This window comes from Petaurus breviceps, unplaced genomic scaffold (assembly GCF_028583685.1).
Source record: "Petaurus breviceps papuanus isolate PSGF00001 unplaced genomic scaffold, PetGlider_PUasm1.0 90734, whole genome shotgun sequence".
Lineage (NCBI taxonomy): Eukaryota > Metazoa > Chordata > Mammalia > Diprotodontia > Petauridae > Petaurus > Petaurus breviceps.
Window position 1 is genome coordinate 11,942,932 of NW_027187327.1, and position 19,634 is coordinate 11,962,565.

Here is a 19,634-nt window from a genome sequence, read left to right on the forward strand (position 1 = left end):
TCTCTCTCTCTCTCTCTCTGTCTCTCTCTGTCTCTCTCTCTGTCTCTCTCTTTCTCTCTGTCTCTCTCTCTCTCTCTCTCTCTGTCTCTCTCTCTCTGTCTCTCTTTCTGTCTCTCTCTCTCTCTCTGTGTCTCTCTCTATCCATATATATGTATATATATATACATATATACACATACACACATTATATATAGTCTAATTTTAGATGTATATATGTATACACACATATATATCTATATATAGATATCAGCCTTTCAAATAGTTGAAAACAGATAAAACATCTCTCCAAAATCTGTGCTTCTCCAAAAAAGAGTTCTCTGTTCCTTCAACCCACAGCATGAATTCAAGGCCTATCATGTTTCATGTTGCCCTCCTCTGAACATTCTCCAGAATCAAGCACAATGTGCTTCAGATGTGATCTAGTTTAGAAAAGCCCTAGCTTCCTTATCTTGTACTTGTGAAGTATTTGATTGATGATAGGATTTTGGATGGGGAGGGTAGTTCAAACCTAAGTATAATATTTTATATTTAGCCTTATAAAATTTAATTGCATTAATTTAAGCCCAGTCAAAAAAGTTCTTATAAACACCTATTTTGTGTCAGTCTTACTAAGTCAAAAGTAAAAGATTCCCTGCCCTTAAGGAGATTATATTCTATTAGGGGAAATGATATGGGAAAGTGTATATACAAAATCAGTGTAAGATATTTTGGGGAGGGAGTGCACTAGCAGCTGAGGAGATCAGGAAAAACTTCTTTTTTTGTAAGGTGGTGCTTAGGCTAAGCCTTGAAACATGCCAGGCATTCTGAGAGGTACAGATTTTTTTATTTGTTTCTTTGCAGAATTTTTTAAATTGTACAATATATACAGTGTATGAAATTATGATGACTTCTTGAAAAACTTCATTTTTATAGAATCATATCTACCAAATTAATATTTTAATGGAATCAAAAAGACTGTGCATATATTCAGATATATAAACAAATTTTGTCACTGCAAAAAGATGGACATACCCCAAATTTTTTAAACTTTCAATTTTTAAATAAAACTACATCCTTACAGCTATACCTATCATTTAATAATTTTGTTTAAAAATCTTCATATTTGAAGAAATTTTCAATTAATTATCCCTTTTGAAAATCTGGTTACTACTATAGGTATGAGAGACAGCCAATTCAAAGACACAGAAATAATAGATAGAATATGTGAAAAGCAGTAAAAAGGTCAGTTTGACTAGACTATAGAGTATACGAAAGGGAGTAATGTATAATGTAGGGCAAGTGAGTGGTACAGTGGATAAAACATAGGGCCTGGAGTCAGGAAGACCTGAGTTCAAATCTGGTCACTGTGATGATTTAAAAATGCAAGAGACATAGTTTCTGGGTAATTTAATCATTTTATTAATAAGGTCAGCAGGTTATTAATAAAAGGATAGTCATTTGGCCATTTCTCTTAGACCAAAGACTCCTAATAGGAGGAAAGTCACTGCTTATATGCCCTTTGAAGGAGTGGTGTTCCTAAGGAGTAGCAATCAACTCAAATTGGTTAACACAAAGACAGGTATAGACTACATTAAAATGCAGGTTTTTGGGGTATGTGACTTAGGTCACTCAAATATTTGTCAAAGAGATATCAATTTACATACCACCTGTCTTGATAATAAGAATCAATCTTTCCCCAGGCCCGTCTGAACAAGCACAATGAGCAGAAATACACCCCTTAGTCCATACTTAGAATTTCTTTTACTGTCTGATTTGATCTTGGCCTGGGTAAATCACTGAAAGAAATTCACCATACTGGTTGGTTTCTAGATGAGGAAGCAGAAAATGGGGAAAAAATCCTTGGTCCTAATACAATAATTAGTTACTAAATATGAGAGAAATATTCATTTCTCATACCTCAGAGACTAGCTGTGTGACCCTGGGCATGTCACTTAACCCTGTTTGCCTCAGTTTTGTAATCTGTAAAATGAGCTAGAGAAAGAAAGGGAAAACTACCCCAGTATCTTTGCCAAGAAAACTCCAAATGGGGTTAGGAAGAGATGGACATGACTGAAACAACTGAACAAAAAAAATGTTATAATAAATTTGAAAAGATACACTGGAGCCAGGTAGCAAGATTTTTTAACATCCAATGTTTTTAGCCATCTTTTCCAGCTTTGTGTCATCTAAAAATTTGAGACTAGGAAGCTGAAATAGCTTATGTGGCTGGATTGAAGGGGTTTTATTTTTCTAACAGTGCAAGAGTTTTTGATTCAAAAATGACACAATATTTTTAAAGAGGTAGCACTCTCTATGGTTCTCAGATCTGACAGAAAGTACAGAATACAGATGGTACATGATTGCTCCTCCAATCCTCAAAGGGGCTGTAGAAAAGGCTATTTGGTCTTATGGTTAGGGTATCACTCATCAACTATGAAAAAATTCAGCATTTTTAGGTGCAATAAGGGAAAATGCAAAAAATGGATACAAGCCATATTGTACAAGGGAAGTTGGCAGTGAAAGGAAAAAGAGCTAACATAATAGCTTAAAAACCTGACAAGGTTAGAAGAATATTATTTTATATTTTATGGAGATAGAGAAGAATGCTTATAGGCAGAGGAGAAGGATGGGAAAGAAAGAGAGACAGGGATAGACAGAGACAGAGACTGGATGTGTGATTTTATTGGTATAGGGAAACTCCACATGAAGAAAACTCCCTCTACCAACATAGATTGACACTTTCCTTATAATTTATCATTTTTTAGAGAGTTGCCTAGAAAACTGAGAAGTTCAATAATTTTTCTAGGGTCACAGAGCCAATATCAGAGACAGGACTCAAACCCAGGTCTTCCTGGCCTTGAGGTCAGTTCTCTATCCATTATGCCATGCTGTAAGAAGGCATAAAGGTCCTTTGGTTTTAGAAGATCTGGAGAAAAACCCCTGTAGAAGCCAGGATGGAATGGACTCACTTCACAAGTGACCAAAGGGTAACAGAATGCCTATAATTACAGTGTCATAGAAACCAAGAGAGGTAAGGTAAGAGGTTCAGGTAAGAGATAGTTTACAACAGATGCTACAGAGAAGTACAAAAACTGAGAAAAAGATCTTACATTTAGCAATGTGAAGGTCATTATGTTTTCCTGTTCTCAGTGAGTAATTTACTCACATTTACTACTTAATTTACTCCCATTTTCCTGATGCTATTAAAATGATTTGACATTTAAAAAATCTCTTATTTCAGGTGCAAATCGCACATACAATATGCTATTTCAATAGGGTCTTCTTTTCCACATGGGTTGACTTGAATTTCACTTTGAAATTGGGGCCCTATTTTAATGTTCTACTTGGGTTGGACTAGGGAAGAAAAAAATCTTAAATGAATACCATTGGGAACAGAGAATTTTATCTGGGGGTTGGGGTGCATGAGAGGGTCCATGAATTTGGATGAGAAAAGCTGACATCTTTATTTCACTAATATCAAGAATCCCTGATCTAGAGTCTTTTATGATGGTGAAGTAACTAGTTAGCAATTAGAGATGAAAGAGACCTTTGGAGTCGCTCTATGAAATATCCTCATTTTACAAAAACACGGACTTGTATTCTAGGAAACCCAGATCTTCTTTTCCTATAAATCTTAACCATAGTAAAAACAAAAGGAGAGAGCATAAAAGAGGATTGGGAAAAATTTGTAATTGTGTACTACCTAGGTGTCAAACTCATGGTTGCCTAGTACATACCACCTCCAATACTACACCAGATCAATATGCAATTAAGAAGTGTTTAACAAATTAAATTAAAATGCAAACAAAAATAGACAATGTTAATTTGTGAATTTTTATGTCATTATGTGGTCCTCATGGATACCTTTCTATCTGAGTCTGAAACCACTGGTATACTAGATATAGTCCACATTATTGGAAGACCAGATGAAAGACTTTCTACTAAATATAACTCTTGGCCAGTAAGAGAATTCAGTGCAGGCCACTAAGTGAAACCTTACCATTCCTAGAAGTGTGATTATTGTTGTTTAGTCATTTTCAATCATTTTGGACTCTTCATGACCCATTTTGGGGTTTTCTTTGACAAAGATACTTAGAGTGTATGCTAATTCCTTCTCTGGTTCTTTTTTACAGATGAGGAAACTGAGGCAAACAGAGTCAAGTGACTTACCCAGGGTCACACAGCTTGTAAGTGTCTGAAGCCAGATTTGAAAGCCAGTCTTCCTTGACTCCAGGACCCATGCTCTAACTACTGTCCCACCTAACTGCCCTAGAGGTGTGATTAAAATATATCAAAACATAAAGGTTGATGGTATCATAATCTAGTCACAAGTAATCAGCCTTTAATGGCTATAACAGACATTTGAAAAGGTTTGAAAAGAAGAAGGGCACATGCATGCCCCATGTCTTAGAGTCTCACAACACTAGGATATAGCAACTACAGGAATTGTTATCTATCTCAGACTAAGACAGGTTAAATGATTGGCCCAGAACCAAAAAGCCACTCAATATCTCACTCAGATGGGATTGGAATGCAGGTTCTTCTGATTACAAGTTCATCATAGGTTCCCCAAATATTTCATCACTTAGAAGAAGGCTAGAAAGTAATTGAGATAACCTAAGCAGGTAAGTTATAGTTCTTTTATAAAGGGATACCTGTTACCCATGTTACCCTGCCTAAGCAAAGAGTCAGCAACAGTGACTTTTCTATAGCTCTGAAGATGAGCTCCAGAAGAAAGGGTAGGAGTGTCACTCTGGGAAAAGACCCAATAACCTTACTCCTGGCTCCACTCTTGTTAACTTCAGTGATGGTCATATTACCAAGCATGACAGTCCACAAGGTGGAAAGGTAAGGGGACAGCTTGGTGGGGCATCTTATTGTAAAAATGTGTACATTATCAGAATTTTAAATCTGGGGTAAAGTCCCCCAATAACTAATATCCAGTGTCTGGGGAGATCTCTGAACACTTATGGATGCCTAAAAAGAAAAGTATAGACCAGGAAACAAGTTTAAGAATGCTAAATGTTCATCAGCAAAGGATGCTGCATATTTCATGGGAATGGCATCAATTTTATGTGGATGAGAGTGACTGAACTCTGGGAAAGTGGTGACTGGCTTATGTCAATAAGTCAACTCCACGAGAAGTATATCCTTTCTCCAGGAACTGTAAATGACAAAGGAGAAACCATGAGGCATCAGGCTGCCATTATTGGAGACCTTGAGTGTTGGTTTAGGATTTATACTTCCTCCCAGATAAGAAAATCCCCTCTATTGTGAGGGTAATTTTTAGTTTTGAACATTCACTCCCATAAGTCTTAAATTTTCTCTTTCTCCCTCCCCTTTTCCTCCCCAAAAGGGCTTGCAATCTGATATAGGCTCTACACATACATTCTTATTAAACACATTTTCACATTAGTCATATTGCATAGAAGAATTATAATGCATGGTAAAAACCACAAGAAAGAGAACAAAACAAAACAAAAAAGAAAATAGTCTGCTTCATTCTGCATTCTGACTCTGTGGTTTTTTTCTCTAGATGTAGCTGGCATTTTTAATTGTCTGTCCTTTGAAATCCTTTTAGGTCCTTGCATTGTTGAAAAGGGCTAAGTCTATCAAAATCAGTTCTTGCACACTGTGGCTGTTACTGTGTATAAGGTTCTCCTGGTTCTGCTTCCCTCACTCAACATCAGTTCATACAATTATTTCCATTTTCTCTGAAGTCCATCTATTTATCATTTTTATAGCACAGTATTCCATTACATTCATATACCACAACTTGTTTAGTCATTCCCCAATTGATGGGCATCCCCTCAATTTCTAGTTCTTGGTCACCACAAAAAGAGCTGCTATAAATATTTTTGTACGTGTGAGTCCTTTTCCTGTTTTTATGATCTCTTTGAGATACAGACATAGAAGTGGTATTGTTGGGTTATAAGGTGTGTACAGTTTTATACCTCTTTGGGCATAGTTCTAAATTGCTCTTCAGAATGGTTGGATCAGTTCACAAGTTCACCAACAATGCATTAGTGTTCTAATTTTCCCACGTCTTCTCCAGCACTTATCATTTTCTTGTTTTGTCATGTTAGCCAATCTGATAGGTGTAATGTGGTCCCTAAGAATTTTTTTAATTTGTATTTTTCTAATCAATAGTTATTTAGAGCATTTTTTCATACAACTATAGATAACTTAAATTTCTTCACCTGAAAACTGCCTAATTCATATCTTTTGACTATTTATCAATTGGGCAATGACTTGTATTCTTGTAAATTTGTCTCAGTTCTCTAGATATTTTAGGAATGAGGTCTTCATCAGAGACACTGGCTGTAAAAATTGATCCCCAGCTTTCTGCTTCCCTTCTAATCTTGGTTGCATTGATTGTGCAAAAACTTTTCAATTTAATGTAATCAAAATCATCCATTTTGCATTTCATCATGTTCTTTCTCTCTTGTTTGGTCATAAATCCTTCTCTTCCCCATAAATCTGACAGGCAAACTATTCCTTACTCTCCTAGTTTGCTTATAGTTTCAGTCTTTATAACTAAATCGTGTGCCCATTTTGAATTTATCTTGGCATATGGTATAAGATGTTAGTCTATGCCTAGTTTCTTTCATACGATTTTCCAATTTTCCCAGCAGTTTTTGTTAAATAGTGAGTTCTTATCCCAGAAGCTGGAGTTTTTGGGTTTATCAAACAGTAGATTAGTATAGTCATTAACTATTGTGCTTATGTGCCTAATCTATTTCACTGATCCACCACTCTATTTCTTAGCCAGTACCCTGTAGTTTTTATAACTGCTGCTTTATAATACAATTTAAGATCTGGTATGGCTGTCACCTTCCCTTGCATTTCATTTCAATAATTTCCTTGTTATTCTGAACCTTCTGTTCTTCCAGATGAATTTTACTACTTTTTCTAGCTCTATAAAATAATTTTTTGGTAGTTTGATGAGTATGGCACTCAAGTAAATTAATTTGGGTAAAATTGTTATTTTTATTACATTAGCTCAGTCTACCCATGAGCAATTGATATTTTTCCAATTATTATTTCTTTTTTTGCCTTTTGAAGGGCAATTGGGGTTAAGTAACTTGACCAAGGTTACATGGCTAGTGTTTTTGTGTGGGTTTTAAGTGTCTCAGGACAGAATTAAACTTGGGTCCTTCTGACTCCAGGGCTGGCACTTTACTCACTGCACCACCTAGCCGCCCCTATTTTTTCCAATTATTTAAGTCTGATTTTATTTATGTGAAAAGTGTTTTGTAATAGAATTCATATAGTTCCTGGGTTTGTTTTGGCAGGTAGATTCCCAAACATTTTAAAATGTCCACAGCGACTTTAAATTAAATTTCTCTTTCAATCTCTTGCTGTTGGGCTTTGTTAGTAACATATAGAAATGCCTATGATTAATGTGGGTCTCTCAACACTTTTATTGGTGTTGGAAATTCTAGCACTGGAAATTCTAGCAAGTATGATAAGATGGGTAAAAACATAGGTTAAAGGGATTAACTTGAAAATAGAGAGGTCAAAACAGCATTCCATACAGATGGCATGATAATATATGTAAAAAATTCAATTGTTTCAGCCAAGTATCAATCAAAATAGTAAATAGGTTCAGCAAGGTTACAAGATAGCAGATATACCCACAGTATTCTTAAATTTTGTTAGCAGTGGAGATCAAGAGGGTCTGTGTGTGTGTGTTATGTATATGCGTAAAACACACATATGAGGTATCTCAGTGTCTCAATGGATATAGCACTGCACCTGGATTCAGAAAGCACTGAGTTCAAATCCAGCTTCAGACAGCTTAGTGACCTTGGGCAAGTCATTTAACCTCTCTTTACCTTAATCCACTGGAGAAGGAAATGGCAAACCACTCCAGTGTCTTTACCAAGAAACCACTATAATCAATATGGTTCATGGGGTCAAGAAGTATCAGATATAACTGAATAGCTCAACAACAACACACACATACCATTTATGATGAATAAAATTCATTAAATATTTGGGAATTAAGCTATCTAGAAACATATATGACCCATATTAGAACAAATATAAAGCTATAATGACTGAAAAAAAGAAAGAAATAATTGGAGGGGCTACTGCAATGAGTTCCAGAAAGTAACTTTCTACAGAAGGAAGAAATTGGTATAAGGTACTTGTTTTAGTTGTGAGGATGAGAGTTTTTTTTTCATTCCACAAATAGAACAAAAATAAGAAGGTCTAGGAAGACTGATAAATATTCTAGGTAAAAAATTGACATCTACAATGTACAAGTGACACAATGAATAGATAGTCAAAGAATAAGAGTCATTTTTTGAAAGGGGATACAGATTGCTAACCTCACTAAAGAATTCAAAACAGTATCGATACTACTTCACCACCACTAAGGTGACAAAAAAAGTAAAAGCAATGTTACTCAATGCTGACAGGCACTGTAAGAGAACATTTTATTTGGAGGGCTATCTGATAGCATGCAGTAAAAGTTATGAAAAATAATCATACCATTTGACCAGTAATTTTATTGCCAGGAACATGCCCTGAAAACAGTGTCATAAATTTCAAAATATAAAGCTGTTTAAAGATTTTCATAGCAATAATGTTTATAACTGCCCCCAAACTGGAAGCAAAGCAAATGTTCAACGGCAGGGTGATAGTTAAATAAATTGCACATTTAATGTAATACAAGCATTCAAATAAGGCTGACAAAGTATTAGAAGTAAAATGAAAACTGTAAATAATGCAAAGCAAAAAAAGCAGAACCAGAACAGATTATATTTGAAACTTCAACAATACAGTAGGAAAAGTAAATATGAAAGATCAAAAAAAAAATGTGATATAGCCCGTGACTAAAAGGACATTTGGGGCACTGAAAAGACTTTAAATGTACATAGTTGTAATTGCCGGTTTCATTATTTTGACTTTTAATGTGAACTTTACCACAAATCATTTAAGATTAAAGCTAATTTAAAAGAAAAAGAGAAGTGACATAGATGTAAACTTTAGGACAATCACTTTGGCTCAGTTTTCTCATCTGTGAAATTAAATATTGGACTATATGACCTCTAAGTTGCTTTATAACTATAGTTCTATGGTCGTATATTAAAGTACAGTAAAAGTCACCTATTCACACAATTTAAAATAAATCCTTTCACACTGATATATTCATTTTGACAAGATGAAAGAAATTGAAGTTATGTGTTACCTCACCTTCATTTGGTCCCATCTTACAAGATGTTTTGGACTAGAAGATTCATCAGAGGATTCAACAGAAATAGTCTATGTATGGCTGTTAGAACACAAAATTGCATGTTCTATTTTAATGATCTAAACAGAAGAGCAGTAAAAACTGGTAAAACAGTTCTCTGTTGTGGACATTTCCAAAAAAAACTCCCAAAGAGATTCACCCAAAACATATGCTTTTTTCCCCTCCTCTAGTAGAAAATGCTTCAATTTAGTCTCCAAATGTAAAACATGAGATTCAGTTACATCAGGATAGGTTTTCATAAAGTTCTGAGCCAAAGTACAACTATTACAAAAGCCTACATACTGTTTGTATCCTCTGTAATGGCCTTTTTATCACCAAAGATCAATCATGTAGCACCACACTGAAATGAAAATAAAACCTCTCATCGATGGAGTAATATTATTGATGCCATTATTTTCTCACTTATATTGTTATGTTCTTGCATAGAAGAGTTTATTGTTGTTGTTCAGTCAATTTCAGTGCCCAACTCTTCATGACCTCATTTGAGGTTTTCTTGGTAAAGATATTGGAGTGGCTTGCCATTTCCTTCTCCAGCTCATTTTACAGATGAGGAAACTGAGGTAAATAGGGTTAAGTGACTTGCCCAGGGTCACACAGCTAGTTAGTGTCTGAAATCAGATTTGAACTCAAGAAGATGAATTTTCCTGACTTCAGGCCTGGAACTCTATCCACTGTGCCACCTAGCTGTCCAAAGGAAGAGCTTAGGGCTATGCAAAGAAAAGCATAATTTCTAGCTAACTGAAAAGACTGAAAAAAAAGCTCAGGGTTTCTTGACATTTTCTGTGTTATGGCTCAACTTGGCATTCTGTTAAAATCTATCAGACCCCTTCACACAATAATGTTTCAAATCAAAGAAAATGAAATTCACAGGATTATAAAGAAAATAATTATCCTGAAATGAAGCTATCAAAATATTTTTTTCAAAACAAGTACATGGACCCCAGGTTAAGAACCCAACTATTCTTTCATATTATAGATAAGGTTCAATTAGGTTAAGTGAGTAGCACTAAGTCATAGAAATATCGAATATCAAAGGCAACATTTGAACTCACATCCTCTGACCTCAGAGCCAATGTTCATTCCAATGTATGATGTTAAATTCCTGCTTCCTACCTAATTGATCAATTTGTTGGATATTCAATAGAATACAATGCAAATTTTACTTGACTTCTCCCCAAGATTATAATTGCCAATCAGACTGGAATAGTTACCAGATAGTTAAAAATCATAAATGAAACCCTGAACAAATTTTGAGAAAGTGTGTTTTCATATAGGGGAATTCAGAGTTTTAAAAAACCCTAATAATACTTCCAGCAAAAGAACAGCTTTTCTTACAGCCCCCCCCAAGAAAATATTTAGTTGTATCCAAACATTTCAATGCTTAATATGGGCAACACACTGCCCTATAAGCAGAAGATTGTATGAATGAATGAAGTATTTAAGTGTTTACCATGTGCTTGGCACTGTGCTTAGTTCAGAGGATATAATAATTTTCTAGAATAGCAAAACCATCAACTTTACCTAGCTCACATGTCAATAAGAAGACAAACACATAATGTTTGCCATTTTTGCCAATTTGGCCACCACGTTATGGTGGCCAGGAAAGAGTGTTTTTATCAGGGAAATCACAAGGGTGGCATGTGGAACAATAAAGAAGTCAATTGGCTATTCCAGAAGCAATAGTAGTATTATTGATTTGATTAGTTTCCAGAACAAGAGATAGAAGGAATACACAGGGGAGGAGAGGCATTTGAAACAACAGGTTGGGAAATGGCCAGATTGAATACCTGGTAGGGTCCATGGCCAGCTAAATATATAGTTCTATAGAAGGAGGTCGTCTGGATCTCAGTGCAGGAATTCCAAGGCTCCTCCAGGATACAGCAACAACAACAGTGGAAACTGTGCAGGAATAGAGAAAGGTAAAAACAAAAAATGAAAAATAGCTCCTGCCCTCAAGGAGCTTGTATTCCACTGTTCTACTGGAGGAAACAACATAGAAACAACTTACTATATACAGGTAATTTGAGGGGACAGAGAACATTAATAACCAAGAAGATTAAGACATGATTTCCTATATGTGATGGCATTTAAACTGAATGTTGAAGATGGATGGAAGTAAGAGAGAGATACCTGGAGGCTGTTATTCTGTCCTTCATTCCTCTAATGTAGTCCTTGTTGGCCCGAGCCTAGTACCATGGTTATAACACTTCTGGAACCAGACTAACTGAATTTTATGTCAATTTCTATGGACCGGGGTGGCCAAGTGGCTCAGTGAGTAAGATCACCGGCTCCAGTGTTGGGATGACCTGGGGATCAAAGCTGGGCTCAGATACCCAGCACCACACCCAGAAATAACTGGCCATGTAACCTTGAGCAAGTTACTTAACCCCAATTGCTTAAAAAAAAAATTTCTATGGACCTCAGTCTTCAGAAACCTATCTAGTCATAGCTGATACTATAACTGCCACTAAATTAAGAGGTATTCTTTAAGGTGAAGCAGAGCATCCCACATACCTAGGTTTCAAGAACAAGAGGACAAGTCTCAATCCTATTTTGAGACTAGATGCCCTGAAACTTAACTTCAACTTCCTTTAAAAAAGTGACAGGACTACAGGGAAAAGGGGAAGATAATGTTTTCCAAGAAAAAAACACCTATTTTATGATGAGCAGGATGATTTCAGAAAAACCTGGAAAAACCTAAATGAACTGATGCGAATGCAGTGAACAGAAGCAGGAGAACATCTTACACAGCAACAGCAATACTGTACAATATACAACTGTGAATGAGTTAGCTGATCTTAGCTATACAATGATCCAAGATAATTCCAAAGGACCCAAGATGAAAAATGCTATCAGTCACCAGAGAAAGAACTGATGGTGTCTGAATGCAGTCCAAAGCATACTGTTTTTCACTTTCTTTCCTTCTTTCCTTTTTCTTTTGGTTCAAGTTTTCTCCCACAAAATGACTGATATGGAAATACATTTTATGTGATTGTACATGCTTAATCTATATCAGATTGCTTATCATCTCAGGGAAGAGGGTGGGGAGGGAAAGAATAATAGAATTATTCAAAGCTTTAAAAAAACAAATGTTAAAAATTGTTTTTACTTGTAATTGGGAAAGAGAAAATATTATTTAAAAAGAAGAAAGAAGAAAAATCACCTATTTTAGATGCATCTAGAAATGTGTTTCTACATTTGCCACAAAGTAATCTTAGTGTAGTGGCTAGAGCACCAGATTTGGAATCAGGGTAATCTTGATTCTAATCTGAACTCTGACCCTTTCCATATGTGTGACCATGGGCAAGTTACAATTTCTTATAACCTCGGTTTGCTTACCTATAAAATAGAGATAATAATACCTGTGGTATTGTTAGCAGCCTGATTGTGGTGGTGAGCAGTGCTTGTGGTAAGAGTGGGTTTGCAAGATGAGTTGGAAGCTGGGAGAAACAATGCCACCATAATACTTCTTTCTGGTGGTCATGATTGGGTGGTGAATAGGAATGTTCGTAGATGTCATTGTCTATCTGAAGTTGTAGATTCTGCTACTTTATGTCCTATATTCGGTGAGTAGCAGCATTAATTAAATCAGTAATGATGAAATTGTGGCCCAGGGAAACCCAAAACTACCAATCAGAATTGTAATTAACTGATCTTGCTTCTTGGGAGTAAGAATTGTTTCTTTCTTTGTCTTTGTACTCTCAGACCCTAGGACAGTGACAGGAATACAGAGAGTGCTTAATGAATGTTTCTTGATTGATTGATTGAGCTCAGTTCTTATTCTTGGGGAAGAATACCCCATAATAGCCATAAGGTTTCTATCAGGGAAGGAGATACAAATCAGTCCCTTTTACCCCCAAAATTTTCAGTGGCCTCTAAATAAGTCTAAAAGGCTCTGGACTGAACCATGCCTTCTTGGAATTCTCCTAAAGTAGATAAGAATCTCAAATCTAGGAGTGGGGAAATGTACCAGTGTCAGTCTAATCCTCTGGGGTTCATGGGACTGAAAGGTAATGTGAACCCAGGAAATTGGCAGTGAATTTATTGGACCCAGCCTTGTCCCAACCCAAAACTCTAAAGTAGTCTCATTATACTCTCGGTAATCCATGAATAGCTAAGGACTACTGAAATTGAGCAGTACCGTACTAAGCAGTAAACTTGATACTTGGGAGGGGTCATTCTGTCTCAAGCCAAAACAGCTGCCATTTTCACTTGATAGATTTACCAGCCCTCATGGATTTATGCTACCTCTCACCTCAGTTATTAGGCTGACTGTATATAAATCTAATAATTATTCGAGTCCAGGTGGGGTGTCTTAATCTCCCAAAATACTTCAGTCAGAAGAGTTTCCCATAAACACTTTCTCACTCATCCCTCATATCCCCAGTGGCTGCAGCCCACCTTGTCACAGAGTTTACCCCTCTTACATCATGTTCATACCACCATACTCCAAATCAACCCCATGCCCTGCCACAAACAGCACCCTTGTCAATACTTTTCAATATCTTCAAGTCAATCCCTCTTCCATTTCTTAAATCAGAACTCCTCTTTCTTTGGTGGTTATAATCAACAGCAGGGTTTCTGTTTGGAACAGGAAGATTATGTGATTTGGCCAGTAGTCATCAAAAAGAAATGCTCCCTCTGGGAAACCAGTACTTATTTTCTTGTAGTTCACTATGTATCTCCTCTGTTAGGAGAAACTCTTAAATTTTGCTTTGACACTCATTTTCCGCCCTTCTGTAACATGATTTTAACCCATTGTCCCCCTAGGGCAGGAACTGGTTCATGTGTACCTCTGCAACACTCAGCATAGACCAAGTGCATTCATAGTATCATTTGAACACAGCGTCTTTATAGAATGCCAAGATTATATTCAACCATCTACAAAAAATGAGGAAATAAATGAGAAATCTCCAATTGCCAATATAGACTCATTAAGCCATATAAAATACGCATTATCAGAATGGATTATCTACTAAAGTTTTTTCTTCTTTGAACACTACCTTACTTGCAGGAAATGTGTTTTCTTGAACAAAATCCTGTGTTGAAAGTCTGTGGGTTTTTTTGCCTTCCAGCTTCTGCAGAAAGTTCGTCTTCCTTCCAAACAAGTGGGTTTGACACGTATTCAGTGTCCATAACCTTCCACAACTTGTGTACTTTGGAAACTTACAGAAATTTCTGACTGGATGAAATCCTAAGGAAACTATGAATTTTTCATGTACAAAATCAGAACCACCACGTAGGATAAGACATTATATAAGAAGTGTTCATTAAAATACTCATCCGTTTCTTCTCATAGGACAAGCTTTTCACGCCATTGATCATGAAAAATTGTAGTTATTTTAGCATTACTAAACAGCACTGGGGACTAGACCTGTGATTTCATTCCTATTAGACCTAGGAATAAGGACCTCTTAGGTAAGAAAATTTAATAATAATAATAATATATCCCACCAAAATGATAACTTTCTATCATGCTTTTTTTTATGGAGCTCCTGTTCTGTGAATATTAGTTCTAGCTTCAACTTATAATTAGGCAGTGAGAAAGCTGTTTCCAACTCTTAGGAATACGCTTAGAAATCAGGAACCTAACTACATAATTTGTATAAATCATCATTACAGATATGCCAGGTAAAGAACACAAGTGAATCAGTGTGGCCTTCTGTAATCATATTTATACCCCGTATTAAACTCAAAGCATGGAATATAAAGCATATATAGTCCATTTGAAATTAAGTTAATCACTCCAGGAGTAGGAAATAGAAAAGCACCAAGAATAGCAAGAGATTTTCTTCTCTTGTGTTCTCATCCTTTCTTCTCTTCATTGCACTCACTTTCACAAACAGGTCAAGAGAGGTAGCAATGCATAGTGGATAGAGACCTTTCCAGGAAGCCAAGAAGGCATAGGATCTAGTCCCCTCATGACATATACTGGCTTATGTGTGTGTGCAAGTCACTTAACCTCTCAGTGTTGCAGAGAAGGGAACAACCTGCATTTGGTAGAGAGAGTTTTCTCACCTAATTATTCCCTATACCAATGAAATCATCCTTCTAATCCTGACCCCTAACTTTGGATATGTATTCACTGTAAGTTAGACTTTGATCTTGGGTCTCTATTTCTTACTCAACTTCACTCTTAACTATACTGTACATGGGCTAGGTAATGTCACAATACATCCTCTATTCCTTTGCCATTAATCAAACATATGAGGCTTTCTTTAATCCCCTTTCACCTTCAAGCAGATGAAATGCCACAGAAATCAAAATGGAATGCAAAAGGGATACCAAGAACTCTCTATGAAAAAACTGGAAACCAGAGAAATCACCTCCTCCCACCTCAAAGTCAGAGGTCTTGGGAGTGGAGGACACAGAGAGAGAGACAAAGAAGACATTCCTACCTACCCTTTCTCCTCCCTGAGTGGGTGGAAGCAATGCTGGAATGCTGGGGAGCCATGGGATCTGGCAACAGCATCTAACCCCTTTCTGTCACATTTGGGTGCACGAGAGGAGCATCTGGAAAAGTCGTTTTCTTCAACTGGGTGGCGTGCCACATGGACAACAATTGCATGACCAAAAGCCAACCCTTAAGGCTACATCAATCTTTAAAAATAAAAGAATAAAAAAGTTCTGCACATTATTTTTTTCAAAATAAGTACTATGTATTATGAACTCAGTGGGAGGGAGTTTGGTGCCTGTTTCAATAACTGCATCTGCTTATGATATATTGGAATTAACTTTTTCCCTTTTGAATCTAGGTTATCTAACTCCTAGTAAGATGTCTCATCTAATTAAGATGTTTTCTTTAAATTGTAGCCACTAGTGTATGGAAACTGGAAAAGATTACTGGTGCTCTTTGCTATCCTTCTTTACCTGCTCCTACTTTTTTTTTGCATTTTTGGAGGGGGAGAGGCAGGGCAGTTGGAGTTAAGTGACTTGCCCAAGGTCACATGGCTAGTGAGTGTTAAGTGTCTGAGGCTGGATTTGAATGCAAGTCCTCCTGACTCCAGAGCCAGTGCTCTATTCACTGTGAGACCTAGCCTCCCCACCCCCCACTTCTATCCATAGCCTTAACTCATCTACGGAAAAACAATAGGAAGGCAGGGGTTGAGAGGAGGATTTTGCCATCAAAGTGCAGAAAGTGGTTTGTGGGAGTGACAGCAGGCAAAGGGAAAGGCACAGAAATAAGGGAGCAGTAATATCATGGAGAACACTTCAACTCAGTTTTTCTAGAAGAGGGGATAGCCTGCCCCTCTTACTCTTGCTCATGTTTTTGTGAAGATTAAGGATGAAGATAAATCTTAGAACAAAACCACAACACTGGGACCCTGATGATTATATCTAGTTGGAAGAATTGGAACACACTGAGTGAAGCACATAGAGGAAGCATTTGCCCCTGGACACCGGAACCTTGGACAATGTCCCAGTTACCCTGCCCTAGTTACAGACCTATAGCTATTTGTGTCTATTGGAAATTTCTATTTCAGAGGATCTGATATTCGGGAAAACCTTATTAACAATTAGAGCAGTTCAAAAGTAGAAAGGACTACTTCAAGAGATAGGTTCTTTCTCATTTGAGATTTTACCCAGAGATTGCCTGATCACTTGCTGAGTGTGTTATAATAGGGATTCTTTTTTCCTGATATGAGTTCAACTAGATGGCCACAGAGGTCCCTTCCAGCTCTAAAATACTACAATTTTGCGATTCTGTAATAGTAGATAGAGAGGGAACAATTTAATTTTGAAAACTGCATGAGAAATGATCAAAATGTCTTCAAAGTTCTACTGCCACAATTAGCTGTGAAAGCCCTGAGCAAAAGTATAGTGCAGTAGCAAGGTGCAAAATTTGAAGTTAGAGGATGTGGTTCAATCCTGACTCTATTTAACCAGAATGACTTTGGGCAAGTTATTTAAGCATCCTGGGCCTCAGTATCTCATCTCTAAAGTGAATAATTTGGAATAGATGGACTCTAAAGACTCCTTGGGCTCTAAATCTATGATTCTATGATTCTTTACTCAAAGAAAGTCATCAGAGGTAACTTAGCTTAGCTGCACCCTAGAAAGTAAATATAGATAATCTCCCTACTGTGTAAGATCCCTACAAGACCAAAGGGAAGAAAAAAAATTAATTCTTCCAGCTTACAAAATAAACTGCTCCTTTTAAAGATTCTGGCAAGCTAAAGTATGAATCTTTTGCCTTTGAAGTCTCTATTATTATTAAAGTAGAAACATGAGACTCTTCCTTGCTGCTTGGATGAGGGAGGAAAGGACATCAAAGTGGAATGCGGAGTTATTTGGACAAAGGTCACTGATCTTTCTATTTATATGAGCATACTATCATAGATTTAGAACTGGAAGGAAGCTTAGAGGTCATTCAGTCCAACCTCATAATTTGACAGATGATGGAACTGAGGCCTAAAAAGATGAAGTGACTCATCCACGATCACATAGGCTGTAAATGCCTGAAGCAATATTTGAACCCAGGTTTTCATGATTCCAAGTTCCTGTCTCTTTGCACCATATAATGCTGCATTATTCTTTAACCGCACCAACCCTTTGATTTGGGCAAAACGGGAGAATACAATAAAAGGAGGTTGAAAGTAATCTTTTCTTTTTTGTTCTTTTTCAGTCTCATTCATAATCTTTTCTATTTGTTGAAGTAGAAACTGAAGAAACTTGACTCATCTGGGAAGTATGACAAAAACTAGGAACGAAAATGGGTTTCTGACCAAAGTCACTTGAGTGTAAAAAGGAGAGAGTCAGAGGATACAATACAGGAGTAAATTGTTTTAAGAGAAGATATCATCTTACACTGGGCATCTGTTACCTTCTGGTGCAGTTTGACTGAAAGTAAAAGATTCACAGCAATTGGCTAAAAGACCTGAAGCACACCTCTGCATGAGAGAGTTTTCTAACCACTGCGACCCAGAAATGGTGTCAGAAGGAAGTGGCCCTAAAGATAGCACCTCAGTTGAAGACTATAACTGAGGCCTTATAGTCTTATATAGAATATAACTGGGACAGATGCATGAATGTTGGGGGATAGATAACTAAATACAGCATCCCCACACTACCCAATACCCTAACCCAATGGGTAGTGGACATAGGTGTCAGAGTTACAACCCTCTCCTTCAAGAGAGAGGTTTTTTCCCGAAAGGTGTTGAACAGATTATCATGTAACTCTGAAAATATCTAGACAGTTAAAGATCAGATGGGCTAGAGATACAACATACAGCACAGAACACCAAAGACAAGATGTTTGGCAAGCATCAGTAGAGGTACCTAGTACTGAACAATGGAGATGAAATGTCTAATGGGAATCAGGATCATCAGAGGGCAACACTATGATATTACCAGAAAATATCAATAGTTCTACAGTATTAGAAGCATGAGTTATTCCTCTACTCGTGTGTTCTGGCCATTTGTTCCCTACATGTGACTCTTCTCTTCCCACTGAGTATCCACGTATTTGTAGAAGAATGAGAGAAGGAATTATTTAGTTGCTATTTTCAATACAATATGTGCTAGTTAAATGCATTTTATTTGCATTAAGAGTGTTCTCTAGTTGACTAGTCAAAGTAAACACATCATTTTGGGTTGGGGGGGTTTTTCCGGTCAAGAGTACCACCATCCTTTTAGTCACCCATAGTGACTCATTTCTTCACTCTACTGTAATCACTATATCTAATCAATTGACAAATCTTGCCAAGTTTGCATCATAACACCTTCCCATCCAACCTATGGGATATAATTAACTCATTCTAGCTAAGACCTGAACTACTACAATGACCTCTGAAGTGATCATCCTACCTCCTATTTCTTCCTTTTCTAATTCATCCTCTACATCACTGTTAAATGAATCTTCCTAAAGCATAGCTCTGACCACGTCACTCCTCCAGCTCAGGAATCTTTGATGGCTCCCTATCACCTCTAGCACAAAACACAAATTCTTGGGTCTGGTGTCTAGAATCCTTCACAATCTGACTCCATTATGTATTTCCAGATATACTCTCCTCACTCCCCTCACACACCTTCCGTTCCAGACAAACTATCCTACTTGTTACTTATCGAACTTGTCATTTCTATTTCCCACCTCCAAGCCTTGCAAAGGTTGTCTCACATCCCTGTGATGGATTCAATCTCTCCTCACCTCTTAGAATCCTTAGCCTTCTTCAAGGCTTAATTTAGGCACTATGTCCTATAGAAATCCTTTCTTGATTCTCTTGGGGCATGGTGAGTAAGGAGCTATTTTTGGAGTCTGAAGTTTGGAGTTCAAGTCTTAGATGGACTTCTGTGTTCCTGGACAAGTTATCTGACAAGTTATTTAACCTCTCTGGGGCTCAGTTCCTCATCTTTAAAATTAGAGGATTGGATTGGATGAATTTCTTCTACCTCC

The 19,634-nt window shown here is 36.9% G+C and overlaps 1 protein-coding gene across 19 annotated transcripts in view; it reads right to left on the reverse strand.

The window, feature by feature from the left end:
• LOC138145372 (protein FAM9A-like) overlaps positions 1 to 19,634 on the reverse strand; it is a 650,020-nt gene that overhangs the window by 411,124 nt on the left and 219,262 nt on the right. For 14 of the 19 annotated variants that reach the window (XR_011164208.1, XR_011164207.1, XR_011164212.1 and 11 more), the window contains 2 exons: positions 11,029 to 11,140; positions 9,184 to 9,262 (listed from right to left, as the gene is read on the reverse strand). Coding sequence is in view for 6 of the 19 variants with exons in the window: in XM_069067019.1 (XP_068923120.1) it covers positions 9,184 to 9,199 (16 nt within the window). In the remaining 13 variants the exon portion in view is untranslated. Of the gene's footprint in view, positions 1 to 9,183; positions 9,263 to 11,028; positions 11,141 to 15,643; positions 15,842 to 19,634 lie in introns of all 19 variants that reach the window. The other 5 variants (XR_011164218.1, XR_011164216.1, XR_011164214.1 and 2 more) reach the window with 2 other exon arrangements.